The following is a 21,356-nucleotide window of genomic DNA, read 5'->3' as shown; positions in this document are numbered from 1 at the left end:
TCAGACTATATCAATCGCCCATTGGTGATGGCTAAAGATTACGTTGCTTTTTTCTGTGAAGGATACATTCCTGAGTGTTGTGACAGACTAATGAAAGCCCAGTAACAGTAAGGTCTGGTAGGGGTAGCTAGTCACAGGGATTTAAGAGATAGTAAAGAGCCAGGCAGTTAAAAAGAAAAACAAAAGAAGCAGGCAGTAAATCTAGTTTAGGATTAGTCTTTGTTTAATTGTGACTGGTTCACTCCTCCATTGTTTTAATAAATATCAAACTAGAGAGTCCATCCGTATAGTGCTGAGTCTAGACACATAGGGGACCTTGAACTGGGATTGCTCCTCCACACACGCACAGCTTCAGACACCAAGTGTCTTTTAGAATAGAATAGAATAGAATAGAATAGAATAGAATAGAATAGAATAGCCTTTATTGTCATTGTACAGAGTACAACGAAATTGGAGTGCCACTCCCTTGGTGCAAGTTTCAATAATAAATATAAATGTAAAATATAAAAAGTACAAAAAAACAATCGTAAGTACTCAAACAATAGTAAGTACAATATATACGGGATAGCAGCATTAATATAATGACAGTATGAATAGCAGCATAATATAATGACAGTGACGGTATGGAATAGGTTCAATTGTTTTTGTGCTTATTTACTACGGTGATAGCTCTGGGAAAGAAGCTATCCCTGAATCTGTTTGTCCTGGTTTTATGTGACCTGTACTGTCGGCCTGACCGTAATAGTTCAAACAGTTGGTTGCTGGGGTGAGAGTAGTCCTTGATGATATTGCCAGCTCTGCTGAGGTACCGAGAGTTTGCAGTGACCTCCAGGCTGGGCAGAGAGCAGCCAGTGATCTTCTGGGCTGTGTTGATGACCCTCTGCAGTACTTTCCTGTCCGCAGCTGAGCACCCTGCATACCATGTTGTTATGCCGTACGTTAGGATGCTCTCTATGGTGGCTCTGTAAAATGTCACCAGCAGCCTCTCCTCCAGGTTGTTCCTCCTGAGCACTCTTAGAAAGTGGAGACGCTGCTGGGCCTTTTTTACCACCGCCGTGGTATTTGCAGTCCAGGAGAGGTCATCAGATATCTGCACGCCCAGAAACCTCATGGAGTGTACCCTCTCCACACAGCTCCCGTGAATGTAAAGTGGGGCCGGGTCTGCTCTGCCCTTCCTGAAGTCCAAGATAAGTTCTTTAGTTTTCGTGGTGTTCAGTTGGAGGTTGTTAACTGAACACCACTCAGTCAGTCTGTTGACCTCATCTCTGTAGTCCGACTCATCCCCCCTTGAGATGAGTCCAACCACTGTGGTGTCATCCGCGAACTTTATGATGGTGTTTGAGAGATGGGTAGGGGAGCAGTCGGATGTGTAGAGCGTAAACAGGAGGGGACTCAAAACACATCCTTGTGGAGACCCGGTGCTGAGTGTGATGGTGCTGGACCGGTGGGGGCCGAGTCTGACAGACTGTGGTCTATTTGTCAGGAAGTCCTTGATCCAGAGGCAGATGGGGGTGGAGAGTCCCAGGTGAGACAGTTTCTGGACCAGGATCTCCGGGATGATATGATTGAATGCTGAGCTGAAGTCCAGAAAGAGCATTCTCACATAGCTTCCTCGGTGCACAATTTTTTAGTATTTAGTATTATTCTTAGTATTTTGCACATTTCCATTGCACTGTCTTGTCTCTGTATTGTCCTGTTCTGTCTAGTGTTGCACCGTCTTGTCTTGTTGTCTGTGAAGATTCTCAGTCATCCAGGTCATTGTAGTCTAAGGAGCTTGGAAAGAAAAAGCGTCTGGACTTCTTTGTCTTCTGTTTTGTCTCTCACATGAACTTTTTAATCATTGTAAACGCCATGCACAGAATATCAAGTCAATGCAAGTAAACTTTTTACACAGTTTAATACAAAAAGCTCTAAAACCTGTTAATTTTTCATGTGCGCTTGATTACATTTGCACTTTTTACCAATTGATAATAATCTACCTCACAGTTATCTCATAGTAATGCCTCTCTTTCCACCTTCTATACATTCAGTGCTCTGCCATAGTTATTAGTGTTAAAGAAAACGTTGAAGCTGCAGATGTATCTTCTCTCTTGTGCCTCCAGGCGGCAGCACAGACACATCTACGGCTATCGGGGAGTCATAAACATTCAAATAAGTTTATTCTCTATTTCAGGTCGTTTCTTCATTCTACTAATTAGGGTGATTTATTTAAAGTTCTGTTTATATCAACTTCATATTTCATTAATATACACTGCCATAAAGAAATAATCATTAATCAATCAGTTCCTGTTTGCTTTACAGATTTACCCGGTACTCTTAAAATGTATTACTCTCCATAAACAATAAACAGTTTTAAATCACATGGATATTTAAAATGCTCTATTTAAAATATTTTAACTCATCAGAAAAAAGTTTGGAGGATGCGGGCATCGATCCCGCTACCTCTCGCATGCTAAGCGAGCGCTCTACCATTTGAGCTAATCCCCCCACGCTTCAGAAGGAGCCCGTTCGCAGTACCAACCCGTGATATGCTGACGATTTGTCAAGTCCTGCGATGTTCCGGAGGAGCGCGACAGGTGAGCTTCCGCGTTCTTATGCTACGCGCCGGGTTATCAATGAAATCCAGTACAATAACGCTCCCGAGGTAATACATGTTCCAGCCATGTACTCCAGTCCTAGCCGTATCCCAAACCCTAACCATAATCTTATCCCTAACATTAACCAGCATGTTATATAGTGTTTACCAAAGAGATGTAAGTAAAACGAGTGTACATGCGTATATTCATTCCAAACGGTTCTCTTGTTTGCTGATGTTGGGTCCCCGGAAGCGTAAGATATCGACGATTTGTCACCTAGCTTAAAATGTTAGGCTTTGAAGGTGATAACGTGTTGACAGCAGGGACCTATAATAGCTTATACAAAGACTGCCTAAGTTTGAAGTGTCGAACGAATTGATTTCAGTGAAATTCGTCGCAAAAACTTTCGTGAAAATGTAAATGTGACATTGGCATCTTCTTTATGTTTTGTGTCTCAGCTCCCCCCCAAAAATTACCAATTTTTAAAATAACCATATTTTCTAATTGGTCTGGTTGGTTGCATTTTGCAACTTGAGAGTTAAAACAAACTCACGCCAACCGACGAGACACAAAACTTTGGAGGATGCGGGCATCGATCCCGCTACCTCTCGCATGCTAAGCGAGCGCTCTACCATTTGAGCTAATCCCCCTTATGTGCGCTGCCTCGCAACCTGATAAAGTATATCTATGTAATCGAGTTGGGCTATAGCCAACAGAGCCTGTTGGCTTGCTGGCAATGGTGCTGGTTCGGCTGATGAACCGTATCTACCATGTAATCTGTATTCGATCGTTGCGCTTGAACACCGTGAAAGAAGAAGAAAAAAAAGTGTCACCTCCTTCGAGCCGGATTTGAACCAGCGACCTAAGGATGTCTATCGCACTCCTCTACAGTCCTCCGCTCTACCAACTGAGCTATCGAAGGGGATGGTATCAGCTTCCCACAGTGTTTCTCTATAAGCGGCAGCACTACTAAGCATGCGAGAGGAAAGCATTGATTTACTGGGGCAAGATACGTTTTTAATGAAATGACATTAAATGCCTAATATTGTCTGACTACTAAAATAAGGTAAGATAACAAAATGGTAAGTTGTATGAGTGAGAGGTATGAAAGAGGTGTGGTAGAGATTGTGACCGGAAAAAGAAAAGGTACATAGGTGGGAGAGTGGAAATTGTGGACAAAGGATGTTGGAGTTGGAGCTCTCGGGCAGGATTAAAAGAGGACCACTGTACTCTATAGAATCTAAAATGGCTCAATAATAATTAATATAGTATGGCATAACCAAATAGATAAGAGATAACCCCAAGGATATTAATTTTGGTATTAAGTTAAAAAGTATTGAAATGTAAGTTTTGCGCTAATTCTTTTTAATTTTTTTGAAAATTTAAAAACAGTTATCAAAAAGCAGTTGCTGTTTATTTTACAATAAATTGTAGATTTTTTAAAATGTATTTTATTTTTTTAAAACCGAACTCGTATTATTGTTGTATTTAGTTGTGTTTAAAATGAATCGGGGTCGTCTATGATTCCGTCTTGAAGACGCGTTTAATAAATTCCGTGTTTAAACTTGTTCCGTTCGGCTACGAACACGAAAGTTAACGGTCCAAACACATCACTCTGACGTCATGCCGACATAGAGACGTGGCACGCGGACGGTTAAACGCTCAGAGCAGTTTACGCAACGTCCTCTCGTTCATTCAGCAGAAGGGAGGAAGGAGGCAGGAAGTCACGGTACCCGAACTAATAACAGCCCATCTGGACCCGGAGACATGGCTTCAAATAACGGCTCGGTCGGAAAATGGGAGGTGGTGAAGAAAGGCAAGAAAAATAGCAACAACTCCGGCGGAGGAGGCAAGGTAGCGGCCGACAAGAAAGCCAGCGGAGAAAGGAAAGCCCTGGGCGAATCTAACCAGCCGTCCAGACGTAAGTGAACACGGCCCACTGCTAGCTGCTGAAGCTCAACTTCACGCAGCATTACTTCCTGGTATTAATTTTATCTCACACCGTCTGCAGTTTTACCAGCTCAGCTCTGAGTGGCTCTACCTTAAGTCCGTGTGTCGGCGTGAATTTTAAACTACTAGCTGAGCGGCCTTTGTGCTTCGTGCGGCTAGTTAGCTCGTTAGCAGTGTCAACAAAGTGAACGTCAGCACTGAGAGAGTCTGTCAGCATGTGTGAGACGCTTTTTGACCTTTGACCTCCCTTCAGCTGCTCTTTCGAACGAGCCTGAAGGTGTTTTTGTCATCTTGGAGCTGATCGGTATGACGTTAAGCAGCATTAGTTTGTTTTTACCTCGCCTACAGTGATGGCTGTCATTTCTCTGGGGGTAAATATTTAACAACGTGGCCATTTAAATCTTATGCTACACGTTTAGCCATGGTTTTACTTCAGCTTTATGCCTCATAAACAGTTATCACTGCTATTATCATCGTTTATATAAATAGATTAAACTCGTTACTCTATTTTGTTATTACTTCTGACTTTATTTTCTTACTTATTTAGAAGGACTCCTATTAGTAACAATACAACTTACTGTTCCTGTTTACCTATAATCCTCGAGGTGATCAGTGTCCGAGTTATATTTTTGTTTGAGCCTTCTGGTGTAAAGGGCAAGTTTTTTATAAATCAGAAGATGTAGGGTACTTTTATGAGTGATCTTTGAAAAATCAGAAACCTGTATGAGCTTTTCAATTCCAATTTCACCTTTAAGAAACCCGGCCACCCAGTCCTGCTTCTATCATCTAAACAATATTGCAAGGATACAACAATACTGACACTCCAGCTGTCACTTACGCTTTTCTTTCCTCTATTTAAATTGTTGTCATGCACTTTTAATATGTTTCAATCAGAAATAAGGGTCTGAGTACCCCTAAGTGCACTACATATGGTACACTGTTGTTTAGCTTGTGTCTTGGTGTTCTGTCCTTGGGATGAACCGGTCTTTGAAAGTGATGCTGGATCTGAAGTGCATTGGGATGCTATGCTTGGAGAAAATGCTTGTTCTTCTTTACTTTGAACTGCATACGTTGTTTCTACAGTAAATGATAACCACAGTGAAAACAAATAATATAAATAATATAAATAGCTAATTTTGATTTTTAAAAATGTTTTTCTGCTAATAACTTTTTATCGAGTAAAGTTTACTCAGGTTTTTACTTATGTCTTCTGATCAAACATGGAGTGAAGATTCTATTGACATTCCTCACATGAATAAAGTCACTGGAGTGTTGGATCTCAAACTTGTCCTCCTTTTAATACTATCAGTGGCAGCAGGAGAATTCTCATTGTTAACCAGAAATGTCAAAGTTGGAATTAGAGCAGGGCGATATGGCCAAAAATATTTATCACGATATATATTTGAAAATTTGCGATAACGATATAACTGACGATATAATTGATGCGAGACAAAATACAACTCCACAACATTACTAGCGCAAAAAGACAACCTTCCATTTATTTTCACTTAAACAAGAAGCTGGTTTTTATGTACATTAAAGCTTTATAAAAATGTAACAGTGCAAATGCAAATTCCTTGCTGAAAGTTTAACTAAAAGGCATTTCCAGTAGAAATGGGCTGACATATCCTGAGCATAACCATGTATAATATCCACTGAAGTTAAAAAGAGGTGCTTTGCAACATTAAACTGCAGTGTGCAGTACGTATTTTTCGGACCATAAGGTGCATGGGATTATAAGGCACATTAAGCGAAACAAAGCAGTCAGATAAATCAAACTTTATTCAACTCATTCTTGCTTCCTCCACTTTTGTACCATTGATTCATTAATGTTGAATTCTCTGGCAGCTGCTCTATTCCCATGTTGTTGCAGTATATTAATGACTAACCTTGTATTGTGGATGGATTATCTCAGTTGTTCTCCTGACTGAAGTTTGGTCCGTTTACAGCATCCTGCCATGCGACTGAATTTGTCTCTAACTATCAGGAACCTTAACGTTAACTTTTATAAGTGGAAAAGTGTTAGTGTTCGTCCTCCAGCTTCACTGTTTATGTTATGCTAACATAGCTGTGTCGCTAGCGATCACGTAGCACATCATTATATACCAGCTAGCCCAACTTCAGTAACCCTACAAACGTCACTGCTGTTTAGTTTCCTGTCTTCATTTATGTTGGCAGTGATAGCAGAGCTGTACGTTTGAATTTTTTCAGAAATCTCTCAGTCAGAACATGCAATATCATGCTTAGGTAACTAGCGAAACTAGCGAGCTAACTTCCGCTAGCTTCCTGCTAACTTCTAACTCGTTAAATGTAATAAATTTTGTTTTCATGGATGCCTGGAAGTTAAACTTTATAGTTACACCTGGTAAAGCAGCAATGCTGATCGTTCTATTAAAGATGTAAGAATTTAGACAGTTTTTAACTCTGTGATGCTGCAGTGTTGTTTGACCTGAAGTATACGGAGTTTAGGACCCAGATTACTCCCAGATTTAAGAATAGAATAGAATAGAATACTTTTATTTGTCAATTTCTTCAAATGTACTTGCCATACAAAGGAATTGAAATTACGTTTCACACTGTCCCATGCGTAGACATTGACAACAATAAGGTGCAGATGCACAACAAAAACAGCCCTAACAATAAAGTAATAAATAGTAATATAATAATATAAATAGTGCTAAAAGAAATACTAAAAATATATATATAGTTGCAGGTGTGTGCAATTGCAATGCAAGTCAGGAATGTTTTCAGTTCTTGGTTCAGAGAGTGTTTCTTTGTTGGAGAGTGTGCGTGGGTGAGGGGGAGTAGAGTCCAATCTGTCTTCCTATACTTCTGCCAATCTGGTGATTCTGCTGGCTGGGAGTCGGGAGGGAAGAGAGTTCAGCAGTCTCACAGCCTGGTGGATGAAGCTGTTGGTGAGCCTGGTAGTGCGGGAGTGGAGACTTCTGTATCTCTTTCCAGAGGGCAGGAGGCTGAACAGACAGTGCGCGGGGTGGGTTGCATCGTTGACAATTGTGATGGCTTTGCGGGTGAGGCGAGTGGTGTAAATGTCTTGCAGGGAGGGGAGTGGTACACCAACTATCCTCTCAGCTGTTCTCACAATGCGTTGTAGAGCTTTTCTGTTATAGTCAGTGCAGCTACCGCCCCACACTGTGATGCAGCTGGAGAGGATACTTTCAATAGTGCCTCTGTAGAATGTAGTCAGGATGGGTGGTGGAGCACTTGCCCGCTTGAGTTTGCGCAGGAAGTAGAGGCGCTGTTGTGCTTTCTTGGCCAGTGATGCTGTGCTGGTGGTCCAAGAGAGGTCCTCACTGATGTGCACCCCCAGGAACTTGGTGCTGCTCACCCTCTCCACCGCAGCGCCGTTGATGGTCAATGGGGGGTGACAGGTGTGGCCTCTCTGGAAGTTGACAATAATCTCCTTGGTCTTACTGACATTTAGCAGGAGGTTGTTGTCTCTGCACCACGTGGTCAGGAGCTCAACCTCTTTCCTGTAGTGGGTCTCATCGCCCTTGATGATGAGCCCCACCAGCGTTGTGTCGTCTTAAGAGCATCTTAGTCCGACAAATACGACAATAACGACAGCCGCTTGCATGTTCTGCAAAAAAATGTGCTTTGTCGTGTATCTGACGGACAAACACCAAACCAGTTCCACATCACTGAAGTTGCACCATTTTTTACAAACCAATTCTGGTTCATTTGTTTCACTCAACAATCGGCCATGTGCGTATGAAAACAAAGGCACTGCGCATGCGCGTTTTACTCCCATTCTATCGCGATATTTCATTTTCCTATCGTTGCCTAACATTATACCGGTATTACCGTGAACGGTATAATATGGCCCAGCCCTAGTTGGAATAAGGTGCTAAACTCAGTAGTTTGATTTACACCTTTAAAAATTGAAAATGAAACCTAATTCGGTAACGTTGCTATGACAAGTTTAGACGTGCAGTTAGGTGATATTAATACTGAATTACCAGCAGCTTCAATCTACCACATTGCTGAAACATTATGTCAACCTAATGATGTTTTGTTTTTACTGAGTATGAAGCCCATACTGAAGCTGGAGCTCCTAATCTACTTATTCATTTTTTTCTGCCATGTTTTAAGAACCAGAATTAATTTGTGTTTTATCAAATCTTACGTACCAAACAAACCCTGCTGTTCCCTCTGTTTAGAGTCCCGCCCGGTGTCTCCTACTATGTCAAAGACTGACAAACACCATAGTTATCTTTATCTGTGTTAGAAATTACTCTTCACAAGGTCAACATATTATTTACTGACCTCTGATCAATTTCTACCCTTAAATTGACCAAAATACTTTCTGTTCACTAAATCTAGCAATAGCAGCTTGAAGAGGCTTCACTGAGTCTTTTGATTTTTGGATGATCATCACAAAATGATTATATCTCACTTTGCTGGAGCTGTTTGTTTCTGCTTCATTTTTATCACTGAATCTTACTGTCCAAAGTCTGATCACTGTGGCTGATTCAGTGGGGAAGTGGTGTAAAGCTTTAGTCTAAAGCTTATAAGAAATAAACCTGATCTGTTTAGTAAATGAACTCTCCAACACTTTATGTGAATCATTTTATTAACACAAACAACATAATCACACATTCAGAAAGATATTTTGCCAAATCTCAGTTTGTTTCTTAAAGGCTTTCATCAGGACTTGATCATTAGGCTGTTACTTTTGGGTCTGTGGTTTTGACACATAAAACTGGAGGATTTTTTTTTTTTAAACTTTAGCCTGGAGGGATTACGTATGTGGTTGAGCAAGAAAAGTGTTGCAGCAAAATCAGGCATTATGTAAGTGTTCAACAGATAAGAGCGTGAAGCTTGGATCACAGAGAAGAGTGGTAAATGTCTCTGCCTTTGCTGTTTGCATTATTTAAAAAGCCCTTTAAATCAGTGATGTTTATGATTGGGCGTACCTGGCCAGCGACTGCAGATGGGAATTAGCTAGTAGATAAATCTGGTACAAGACATCTTTTCTCTTATGAGGTCAGTGTTTTGGTCCCTGACAAATAAAGAACTGCTTGTATGATAACCATGCTCGGCTTTTTGTTCCCACATGTCTAAACATGTGAGAACCACAAAGCTTGAATTTAAGGAAGCTTAAAAACATCATCTCAGCTATTATTGGCTTTTAGTGGCCCGTGGATTAGGGCAGTAAAATTTGTTCTTTTTGGTATTTTGTCTTGATAGAAACTATAATCTGAAAGCTGTCACACGTTAATGATTTCTGCTAATATGCTTCTTGTAGTAAATTACACCAAAATGATCCCAAAAACTGTTGTTTCTTTGAGATGGTTTTAAATAGTTTCATAAAACTGAGATGAAAAATCTACTATCAAAATGACTAGGGAGTCTGACTGTAGACAGTAAAATGTGAGATCCTGTTAGTTGTTGTTTCACAGTGGAGCTTTTGAGCCCACTCATAATACTACAGCTTATAGCTGCCTACCCCGCACCAGCCTCGAATGTAAAGCATAGGGTGAATGACTGCTGGAAGTCATAGATGTTACATTTAGGCTTATGTTTGAAATACTAATTACATTGCAGTGTTTCCCACTAATAGAATTTACTCAAGCGACACACTCAAAGATTTGAGTCATGAAAATATATTCTTCGCTCTTATTTTGAAAGTTTAGCTAGCTCTGATCCATCACATGTTTTGCGATTTGCTGGCTTTGTTGTCAGTTCTCTCCTTGAAATCTTTCAGCTATCTGGAGTCCTTCGTCTCAGTCAGGCTAATTTTAACACCACCATCTTGGGCTTCAGCTGGAGACATTAGTCCTCTCTCTGCTGTGGAGAACCCACATAAGATCCAGAACTAGAACCTGCAGCAGGTGAAGAACTGGTCACTACGCTGAGCTGACAGAGTTTGGAGAGCGGAAAAAGGACTGCTGTCATCAGCAGCAGTCCAGTATGAGGAAGTTACTAGAGAGCCAGCAGCACAGTCTTGTGACAGTTCATGAAATGGTCACAACATTTAATCTGTGGATTCATATTTTGGGCTCTCTCTCGTACTGACTTGTATTCATGTACACAAAAAATGAAAAGAATATTCCCAGTTTCAAAGAGGGGAAAAAGGTGACATTTAGGCTACGTTCACACTGCAGGCGAAAGCGCATCAAATCCGATTATTTTTTTAAATTTTTTTTTTTTAACCCTATGCGACCCATATCCGATCATGGTATGACAGTGTGAACGGCACAAATCCAATATTTTCAAATTCGATCTGGGTCACTTTCGTATGTGGTACTGAATCCGATACATATCCGATGTTTTAGAAAGCGACTGCTGTTTGAATGGTCATGTCGCATTAAATCCGTCTTTTACGTCACTGACACAAGACAGACGCCAATTATCAGCGCCAGAGAAGCGCCCGAGAAGACATCGCGAATACTTCCTGGCCATCCAGTGTAGATGTCAGTGAACCTGTGGGGAAGACAACGTTGGAGAGCGTTTGCTGTCACATTTTTCTTTGTAGTGTGAACAAGCAGACAAAAAAAAATCGGAATTGAGCATTAACACCTGCACCTTAGAGAGAGCGGGGGTTGAATAATTTTACTGCTCACACCAGAGACCAGTTCGAGTCCCACATGGGAAACATTTTTACACTTCAGTTGGATTATATTAATTGTGTTATTTAATTATTTTCAGAGCTCAATGTTCGTCCAACTCCCTAATCTCAGAAACATACAGATAAAAATTGAAGATACGGCATGATTCATTCAGAAAAATAAATGTTTAGTATGTTAAACCTTCTGTAATCCAACCTTCAAGTTAAATTTTATTAGCTTTTTGCTTCTTATTGCTCTAAAACTTTAGAATGCCTTCCCTCTTTGCTGAGCGAAGTCAGTCACCCATGCTTGTAAAGCTTGTACACAAGAATTTCACTCGCATGTTCTGTACCAGTGTACCTGCACATGTGATGTAACAATAAAAGTGACTTGATTTGATTTTGATCAGGACACTTCTGTCTTTGTTTTGAACTGTTTGTCATTTACAAGGACTGCTGGTATTTCCCTAAGTCTGCAGTCATGTGCTTCTTTTTTTTAAAACGGATGTTAATTGGTTGGTTTTAAGGAAACCAACCACTTCGCTTAAAGTTCCCTGTTCACTTAGACTTTAAGTGATTATCCACTGCAGACAATAGTGCACAAGGTCCCAGATAAGGTTGCAAGGATTTCTGAGTCATATGATGCCATGAGAAAAGACATTTCAAGCTCCACATTTTGTTAAAACCTCGATAATTAACCAGGGAGTCTACTGTTTCAGCAGAATCATTCCATGAAACATCAGTTTCATCAACCTCCCCCACCCACCATCACCCTCTCAGAATCAGCTGATTTATTTATTGGGTGCAAAAACATTGGTATATTTGTTGAAGCCTTGCATAATTTCACCTCTATATTAATGTATTTTCAGAGTTATAGGTCTGTGGTGGGCTGAAATTCAGTGTTTATTTTTTTTAAATTTAGTTTTATTTATTTTCCAGTATTTTTAGGCCTCATACAAATTTGTTTTTGTTTTTCATTTCCCAGCTGAAAAAATACAGATGAAACTGCCATGCAGGCCACAAGAAAACAGCTGAGCACTAGATACCAAAGATTACAAGACTGTAAATATAGACAGGTCTTTCCATGCCTTGATCCTAAAGCTTTGATAGTGGTAACTTTCCTCCCTGACTTGAAAAATGCTATAACAATCTTTACAGTTTCAGTGATCAACACACACAAGCACACATTCATGCAGCATTTGATTGCATACTATGCAGCTCTTCTACTATCACACACACTCACATGCCTGTTAAACCTCTTCATATGTTTCTCTCGTTATATTTTGAGCTTCTCTGTAAAACATGGCACACTCATGTTTGAGACTAAAAATAGAGACATGCTGACTCTAAATCCACATGTGTGACTAAAGCTTGATTTGGTTCAGTCCAACTTCTATTTTTCTCATGAAAAAGCACAGCCGCTCAGTTATGATCACAGATAGAGTTTAAAAAGGAGCTCCATTCTGAAACGGAGTACAGGAAAGAGATAGCACTGTGACTGACACGATGGCCTGAGTTGGAGTGAAGGAAAACATTTTTCTAGAGCCAACAGAAGCAGCCCATATTACTGTGATCACTATAAATGCTTCATAGGTCAAAAGCCAATTTGAGTCGTTCGTCAAATCACCTCATTAACCACCTTAAATTTAAAGAAAAGTGATCTTAGTTCCTGCCATCCACCCCTGGTGTGTTTTGCACACAAAATGACAAAATGATTGATCACCAACAGAGTAAAAACTGGTAAGCAGTTAAATTGCTCTCTGATTTCCCCACAGTGTGTAAAGGTGTCAGATTTATTCCAAGCTGCAGGTATTTGATGGGAAATGAATAAAAGCAGAACAGGGTCAATTTCAATGTATTGCCACTTTCAGCCAGTGAGAGAGCTTTGACATCTTATAAATACAATTACTTGTTATTGCCTTTATAAAACATTGCAAATAAGTATTGATTTAATATCAAAGTACAGGCTCTAAAAAAAATAAATAAGGCGTTCTTAACTTTGTATAGGTCCTCAAAACTGTTTACCAGAAACACACAAGGGGGAGAGCTGGAATGCTGTTGGTGCTTAACTCCAGTCCTTTGTGAATTGTATTGAGTGTGCCACAAATATTCCTTTGGGTAACAGCCCATTACACAAGGCGTGGAGGGAGGGCAGAAGGGGGTAAGCAAGACGCTGAGGAGAGTAACTTGATTTTTAGGACTCAGGATAGAGGAGTCACTGCATTTCACTGCAGCTGCTTTGTTTTGTCCTTCAGCGCCCGTGAAGATGTCAGAGAGTCTGTATGACAGCTTGGAGAAGGTGGGAAAGAAGCAGAACAAGGAGCAGGTTCCTCCACCATCCGAGCCTCAAAACAAGAAGCCCTCATCAAGTAAACCACCCAAGAAGTCGTATTCGAGCAATACAGCCTCTCCCACAACTTACAAAACCCTCGAGGAGGCGTTCAAAGCGGTCAGTAAGAGACATTTTCTTAAGTTGACTGATATTAAACTCAATGGAAATTTAGTGAAAGAAATGACCCGAAATGATCTCTAAACAAAGCAGCATTGTTACATCTTCAAAGCCAACTGTCACATGCTGAAACCGATCTAGCCTTTGCTTGGAGGGTGTGTTCTTTTTGAGACTCCAGTGCTGATATTTTTCTCTTGTCCTGTCTTCAGCTGGATGTTGCAGACCTGAAGCAGCAGTTGGCTCGCAGTCAGACCCTGTTTCCAGAAAACCCTTCGGTTTGGATCAAAGATCTGGCTGGATACCTCAACCTCCATTTAACTGCCCAGGACACGGAGCCCACACTCAGCAGCCACCCTTATGGTCAGGCAGACTCTTATTTTGATATGCCCATTTATTTATCGTGCGGTTAAAGCATTTCAATACTTAAGTCTTCCTGTTTGTCTTTTCTGTCCCAGACTACCCATACTGCCTTACAGGAAAAGAGCTGAGGGGCGTGATCAAAGGCCTCATCGGACGTTGCAGCAGCGCTCTGCCAGATTTCTTCGACCACTGTGTTTACACTATGCTCAGGGAGTTGGACAGGCAGTCAGGTAAACCCAGGAGAACCTCTTACATCCTTTTATTGATGCGACTTTACTCAGTAGAACATTAACAGACAGGGAAAAATGCGCCAAGATACCAAAGCTGCAGAAATCTCAATAATAAACTTAAATGTTCTGTAAGTTGAAATAATATTCTGATTGAATATAAAACATATAAAACATTACATATGAACCAAATAAATACATGCAAATAAACAAGGGGGTAAATAGGTGGGGGGGATGTTTATGCCCAGGTTAGTGGTTGTCTTTGACCATAAAAACCATATCACCTCAATGGCAGCACAGATAGAAGTGAAGAGAAGGCCAGGTGGTGGACATACTTGACAAAGCCCACAAGGTAGCGACAGGCCTGAAGCCAACATCTGAAAGCAGATGAGATGAGAGACCCTGAAAGAAAGGCAGCTGCAGGCAATCATTATGTTCCTTCCTTGTATTCACTTTCAAAAAGCTTTTGTTGTGTCTAGATTCATCTATTGATCTAGATTGATCTTTGCACGAGCTAAACTAAACAAGCTTTTAGCGAGGAGCAAAAGTGCACTGCTGTGAAAGAAAGTGATGTGTCTTGTGGTGTGACTGTCTTGGCAGTGAGGGGACAAAAAACAGCAAAGATCACTGTTATGGTTCAACGCTAGGGTGGGGTCAAAACCCATCATGACTCAAACCTCAAATTACCAGTGTTTACCTTTTACCAAACTTTAACCAAGAGCAGTCAGCAAGGTCACCAGGATGCCTCATGAAATAAAGATTTTACCCAAGCATTGTTTCAGTTTTTAGTTAAAATTCATAAAGCAGAAAAAGAAGCCGAAAGTACCAATACCTAAAGCTTATTGTTTTTATTTCCAGGAGAACCTCTACATGGCTACAGAGTTTGCATTCAGGCAGTCCTGCAGGACAAACCCAAAATAGCCACCCAAAATCTGCCAGAGGTGAGTGTGTGACTGTCACTCCAGCAAATAATCAGCAGCTTTGCTACTCTTGTCCTGCTCTGCATGTTATTACACTAAAAGCTCAAGCTATATTTTTCCTAACTTTTCTGGACATGTGTAATATTATCAAATTATGTATTATATTTTCAAACTGGTAGTTTCAGAGGGGGTATTGCTGGATTTGTCTGTTTGAATAATTTTGCATTATTATATTGTAAAACTCTCCCTTCTTCTTGTTCCTTTTCTGCAGTATTTGGAAATGTTGCGGTCAGTTCAGAATCGTCCAGTAAAGTGTTTGACCATCATGTGGGCTCTGGGCCAAGCAGGATTTTATGATCTCAGCCAGGGTCTAAGAGGTAATAAACACTTTTACACAGAGGCACACAATAATTTCAATATTTTACATTACCGCATATCCATAAAGCCCAAAACTGCTCTGAACAAGTAGGCATTTGCCCAGTATTAGTCCAGATCTGTCTGTTTTCCCCTTTCTCCCACTTTCCCAACAATGTGTGAAGACAGACATTCTGGGTTGGGGTTCACTGAAGCAACAGAGCACATTAGAGCAGTAATATTCCCCCCTGATAGCTGCTGGTGCTCCAAGTGTTATTAGTTAGTGTGACTATATTAAATGTTTACAGTGCAAAATTGCAATGAAAGTTAGGGGGAAATGGTGTCTAAAATTACTGATTTAGTACAAAATCATACCCAAAGTGTGATTAAATATATTTATTTTCACTTTAACAGAAGAAAAGCTTCCTAAACTAAAGAAAATGTTATTTGTTTCAGTGTGGCTGGGCATCATGCTCCCTGTGCTGGGAGTGAAGTCTCTGTCCTCATATGCCATCGCCTATCTGGAGAGACTTCTCTCGTAAGTCTGACTCAGAAATCCATGAAATTTCTCAAATTTCTTCATCTTCCAGACACTTCCTTTCCATTCATTTGTAGTACTTGAACTATTAAGATCATTAACAGTGATACCTTTAATTTGAATGTCATGGATATTTCAACATACTTTAATTCTTTTCCCAGACTTCATTCAAACCTGACAAAAGGATTTGGTATTATGGGTCCGAAAGAGTTCTTTCCTTTGCTCGATTTTGCTTTCATGCCAAAGAACGCCCTGTCACCAAGGTAAATGTAAACCAGTGCAAACACAGACCAACAGCAAGACATATCAGACTGTTCATAATCTCTGTTTAGAAATAAAAGCATTGCAAAAATGTTATCTGCGTTCTGAGTCCTAATATATTTTTTTCTGTTTTTTATTACAGTCTGCAGGAGCAGCTGAGGCGTTTGTATCCTCGACTGAAGGTCCTCGCATTTGGTGCCAAGCCAGAGAACACGTTGCACACGTACCTGCCGTCATTTCTGTCCAGAGCCACGCCACACTGTCCTGACGACATGAAGAGGGAGGTGAGACCCACAATTCTGTATACATTACTGCTGCTACTGTACTGTTACAGCAGCCATCACAACACGATCTTTGACAAAAGTGATTAAATAAAGCAGAACTGCTCAATAAAATTGTGTTCTCACTAAACGATGTCAAAGAATACATTATGAGTAAAATGATAAAAATTAACCGCATTGTCTTCTGCTTCTTGCAGCTGCTCAGCAGTATGACTGAGTGTCTGTGTGTTGATGTTCAGAGTTTAGGAGTGTGGAGGCAGCTCTACACCAAACACCTACCCCAGTCCAGGTAACCTGTGGACCATTTATTTTTTTGTCTTTTTATTTATGATCACATCTCCACATAAGGTAAACTGTACAAATGAAGATGATTTCAAACTGATTTCAGACTCACTGCTTTCTTTCCTCAGTTTGCTTTTGAACCACTTATTAAAGTCCTGGAACATCCTTCCACCAAAGGTACAAGTGCTGTCACAATGTCTGTTGGCTCATAAACCAAACGCACCTCCCAGGGATACTGTTATTTAAACATCAAAGCCTGTGTAATCTGATTAATAATGCAGTTTTAATGTAACTTGTATTTTTATTGTCTTTTAATCCCATCACTGTGTTTTACTTGGACTTTTTTTGTTTTTAGCTTCGGAAGAACCTCGAGGAAACGATCCAGTCTTTTAGAGTGACCAACGAAGAAATGAGAGACACCATTGAATCTCATGACCTTCAGGAGTGCAACAGCCTGTGCCAGGTGAGCAACTCGGCCTGTTCATGTTTGTTTAAAAGGAAACTCGCGATTTCAAAAAAGTCTGGGTTAGACACGAAGATAGTGTAAATATTAAATCATGAAGCACCTCTACAATATGAAAGTGAGCAATATTTATAAAGTGCTGACAGAAGGCATAAAAAGCCTAAAAAATTAAGATATAAATTTAGGAACTAAAACTAAAGGAATGAAGAGAAGAATATTAAATTGAAAGCTTATTAAAGAGATCAGTAGTGTTGTGCTATTGGAACGACTGTTTTGGGACTTACTGGGTAGTTTCCAAGCATCAAGGGCAGAGTTACTGAACTGGAGAACCTGGTGAGTTGCAGATGGGAGTACTGGAGAGATGAATGCATGAATGAGCATGTGCAACTCCTCTTTAAAAACTTCTTCTGACATTATCCCTGCTTCTTGGGCAACAACTAGAGATGTATGGAATCATAAAGCTAACAGTTGGATTATGAACCTTATTTGACATGTGCTTTGTGTTTCTCCAGAATCTGCAGGTAAAGATGCGTGGTCACGGGTTCCCCTGGTCCAAGCTGCTCCTGGTTCTGCTCGTGTTCATTGCCGGCTTCATCGCCCACGACGTCAGATCAAACGGCTCTGTCGCAGGTCTGTCAGAGTGCCGTTTACTCACCATATTCGCCTATCTTTGTATCTGTGGCCTACTCATTGTGTTTATATTACGTTTCAGATTCCATCACAGCCAGGTATCTGCACTCCTCAGGGATCACAGCTGTATCTCAGCAGGCCTGGAGCAAAATAACAGTCTACTCAAAGCAGGGCTTCAGGTACGATCATTTCTAGTCAACAGAGCCGACACTTAAAAATGATCCCTAAAATCTAAAACAAGCTTCTGACTCACTTCCTGATAACGCTCAGGCACACAGTGTTTTATTCCCTGTGGTTTGTTGGCTTTTATTTAGAATTCTATATTAATATAGATTTATTAGATTAACCTGCTGTTCTGCCATAAAATTATTTGCTTTTAAAAAGAAAATTTAAAAAAATGTATGACTTTTTCTTTTCTTCCATTTTTCCTCTAATGAAGATTGCAGTTATGATCATTATTGTCTGTATTGTGTGTTTTGTATTTTCTGTAGCTGGTTGGAGACAAACACTCCTTATTATTACTCTGAGTGTGTCCGGGTTTTGGGTCCAGTAATGGAACAAGGTTTGGAAAAGGCAAAGTCAGCAGCTGTCTTCATCTCTGAAAACACCTCACGGTTTATTGTCTGGGTTAAAGAAACCACACCTCTTGTCATAGAATGGGTAAGGCCATGGCTACAGCTCCACCTGACCTTAAACATTTAAATGTTGAAGTACAATTGTTCTTTTTTGGGGGGGGGGGGGCTGAAGCACAGCTTTCTGGGTGTATATTAAACAGTCCAGCTGGATTATCATTTCATCCTTTTGTGGATTTATTTGTGTTTATACTGTGTCACTTTTCCCCCTTAATTAAAATTTTGAGCATTACATAAGAAACTACCAGATAACTACCAGTCTGACTCTGATTGTGTTGCATGTCTTTGTCCAGGTGAACACCAACACCCCAGAGAGTGTGTTCCAGGCTCTGGCATATTTGAAGGAGCTCCTCATCTTCCTACATCAAAACTACATCCTGCCAGCGCTGGCGTACACATCTAACCTGCTACAGAGAGCATGGGCCAACTTAGAGGACTCTTGCAAGTCAGTACTAACAGCAGCTCTTTAACAGTTAATCTTTATTACTACATGCCCGAGTGTGGGGCAGTTAAACCGGCTGAGACTGGTTTCACAAAGATGTATTTGGTCTGTGGGGTTAAACAAGAAGAACAGCACAGCTTGTATTAGAATAATCTGACTAAAACGAAGACACCTTACCTCTGGGCTGACTAACTATAAGAATCTGTGGCACTGCTGCAACAATGATTTAACTATGAAGCCCTCGTTATGGTGCTTGTTGGGATGAAACGTGATTCACCTTTACTTATTGCTGTGTTTTATTGAAGCCATTGAGAAATGCGTGCAGGTTACCAGTTGCACTGACAGATGTAGTGACATGCCAGTTTATCCTGCTGGAGTTTGGACCTCGTTCCTATTTGTTCTTTAAAGGGAGCCGCTCACCAGAAGTTTGGCAGATCTTTGTAGGCTTTGTCTGTGTACGTTTCTCCTATTTGCACAGTACCGTCACAGCACCACACACATTTCACTTCTCAGCAGTGTGTTCTTCTTCTGTTTACTGGAGCCAGGTAGTTGCACCCAGCTGATAAACAATTGGACTATTTTCTCCATTCATTCATCCTCTGACAACTGTCCAGGTCTCGGTTGTGAGGGCAGCAGTCTAAAGCAGAGATGCATCAGCGGCCTTTTCCTTGGCTGTTGATAACCTCTGAGGTGATTGACAGATGAACTCTGTAATGATCTGTCAATCAGTTATGAGTAGTGTAGTAGACAAATGTGTTTGTTTGTATTGTTTAAAAGGAACTAAAAGCATCATTAAAGCTGCAGTGAGTGATTTTTTTTTTTTTTTTTTTTACTTTCTCTGTTGCAGTGGGGAGGTGTCTGTATCATGTCTGCAGGGCCACGCCTTGTCCTTTACCAACTCGACGTGGCAGCTTCTCCAACACACGACCTCGGCAATCAAGACATGGGCCCAGGATTTGCTCACTCGAGCGGGATAACGCAATACACACACAATATGCACACAGGAAGCTAAACACACCAACACACACACTCTGGCCCAGCGTGAGTCTGTCATGTCCTTTGTGACACAAGTGGATGCCGCAGGGTCAGAGGGAAAGGAGCTCACTCAAAAAAAGACCCTTTTTGTCTCTTGTTTTGGTTAAATTTTAAAATCAGTTTGGTGTTGTTTAGATGTTTGTTTTTTTTCTATCAGCCTTTTTGTCACTGCTGGATACGGAGGTTGTACCCTTCTTTCGCTCTCCCTGAGTTTTATACTGCAAATTTCAGCCACTGCTTGAGCCTCTGGGTTAGGCAGGTTCTGTAATTTATAGAAAATATAGGTTTGTAGATGATTTATAAAAGTTTTTATTTAAATATAATTAAAAAAAAGTGTTGTGAAAGTTGGTAAAGGCAGGGAACATGTCAGAAACGTCTCCAAGCCACTGAAAACCTCATCAGAGGGTCAAGTCATCTTTAACACCTGGTCCTGTGTGTGCAAACCCCTTGTCAAACCTAACTAGGGAGTTGTGTCTCTGGGCGGATTTGCTCGTCCAGAGCACGGTCGTAAACACAGTCTTTTCACATCAGTCCAGAAGAAAAAATCTGTGTGTCTTGTCTCTGCTGTTTTGTTTCTGTCCCGTTTTCTAATGCTTCACCTACCAGCAGAAGCTTCTCGCCCGAGCTGCGAGAAGCACCGACATCATGTACCTGAAGGTCAATGCGTTTCTGTGTTTGTGTCTGCGTGGATCAGTGATGCCAGCATTGTCATCCTGTATGCTGTAATCTGAGAAATGACATTTTACTTAACTAACCCCCCAGCCTGTAAACAAGATGATATGGAAGAGACCAATGTCTTACTTTGTAATGTAAATGATTTGTAATAAAGACTCCAACCCCACTGCAGTGTTTTTATCAGCTGATTTACCCGAGTGTGCCACAAGCTACACAGCAAATAATAGAAACCACCTTGTTAACAGTTGTCTTGTCATGACTTGGGGCTTTGCCCTCAAACTTCAATTTTGCTTGTGTATGTTCTTATTAAAATATAATTATTAGATATGTGTATTCAGGGTCATCGTAAGAAGAAACAAATTTGTCTCACCACGTATTAATATAGATCAAGATGAGAAGAGTACACTGGGAATGTATTTTTAGTCAAGTGTCGCTGACTCAGCAGTCCTCTTAATCAATAATTACCTAATTGTGAAAATGATCTCTAAAGCATATTTAGAGCATCAGATATTCTAGATTTAGTCCAACTCACTGGTTCTACCTTCAAGTGTTACAATTATCTGTTTTGGATCATAATTGACAAAACAAATAATTTGTAAACAAATAATTTGTAGTCATCGCAGCCTCTAGAAAATTTGACGTTTCGCTTTGAAGATATATGGATTATAATAATATATGCCAATAGTTGAAATCCTAAATATGACACATAACTA

General features: G+C 40.5%; 1 protein-coding gene and 3 non-coding genes across 4 annotated transcripts; 1 reads left to right on the top strand and 3 right to left on the bottom strand.

The window, feature by feature from the left end:
* Positions 1 to 2,414: 2,414 nt before the first annotated feature.
* trnaa-agc (transfer RNA alanine (anticodon AGC)) lies at positions 2,415 to 2,487 on the bottom strand. The gene has a single exon. It is a non-coding gene; the product is annotated as a tRNA-Ala (tRNA).
* Positions 2,488 to 3,153: 666 nt separating this feature from the next.
* trnaa-agc (transfer RNA alanine (anticodon AGC)) lies at positions 3,154 to 3,226 on the bottom strand. The gene has a single exon. It is a non-coding gene; the product is annotated as a tRNA-Ala (tRNA).
* Positions 3,227 to 3,410: 184 nt separating this feature from the next.
* On the bottom strand, positions 3,411 to 3,498 carry trnay-gua (transfer RNA tyrosine (anticodon GUA)). Its single transcript is given in 2 exon segments — positions 3,411 to 3,446; positions 3,462 to 3,498. It is a non-coding gene; the product is annotated as a tRNA-Tyr (tRNA).
* Positions 3,499 to 4,243: 745 nt separating this feature from the next.
* Positions 4,244 to 20,809, top strand: tmem214 (transmembrane protein 214). Its single transcript, XM_085381254.1, has 17 exons — positions 4,244 to 4,497; positions 13,350 to 13,543; positions 13,753 to 13,903; positions 13,999 to 14,133; positions 14,989 to 15,071; positions 15,322 to 15,427; positions 15,861 to 15,942; positions 16,104 to 16,205; positions 16,346 to 16,487; positions 16,682 to 16,773; positions 16,895 to 16,943; positions 17,122 to 17,229; positions 17,742 to 17,859; positions 17,942 to 18,038; positions 18,351 to 18,519; positions 18,785 to 18,936; positions 19,781 to 20,809. Exons 1-17 carry the CDS (start codon positions 4,344 to 4,346, stop codon positions 19,908 to 19,910), a joined length of 2,064 nt encoding a protein of 687 aa, XP_085237380.1. The 5' UTR covers positions 4,244 to 4,343; the 3' UTR covers positions 19,911 to 20,809.
* The last annotated feature ends 547 nt before the right edge of the window (positions 20,810 to 21,356 follow it).

This window comes from Rhamphochromis longiceps, linkage group LG15 (genome assembly GCF_057381845.1).
Source record: "Rhamphochromis longiceps isolate RC_006_pf linkage group LG15, R_longiceps_female_GT1.1, whole genome shotgun sequence".
NCBI classification, from domain to species: domain Eukaryota; kingdom Metazoa; phylum Chordata; class Actinopteri; order Cichliformes; family Cichlidae; genus Rhamphochromis; species Rhamphochromis longiceps.
The sequence above is the reverse complement of the archived record's forward strand: the minus strand, read 5'-3'. Positions and strand labels throughout refer to the sequence as shown.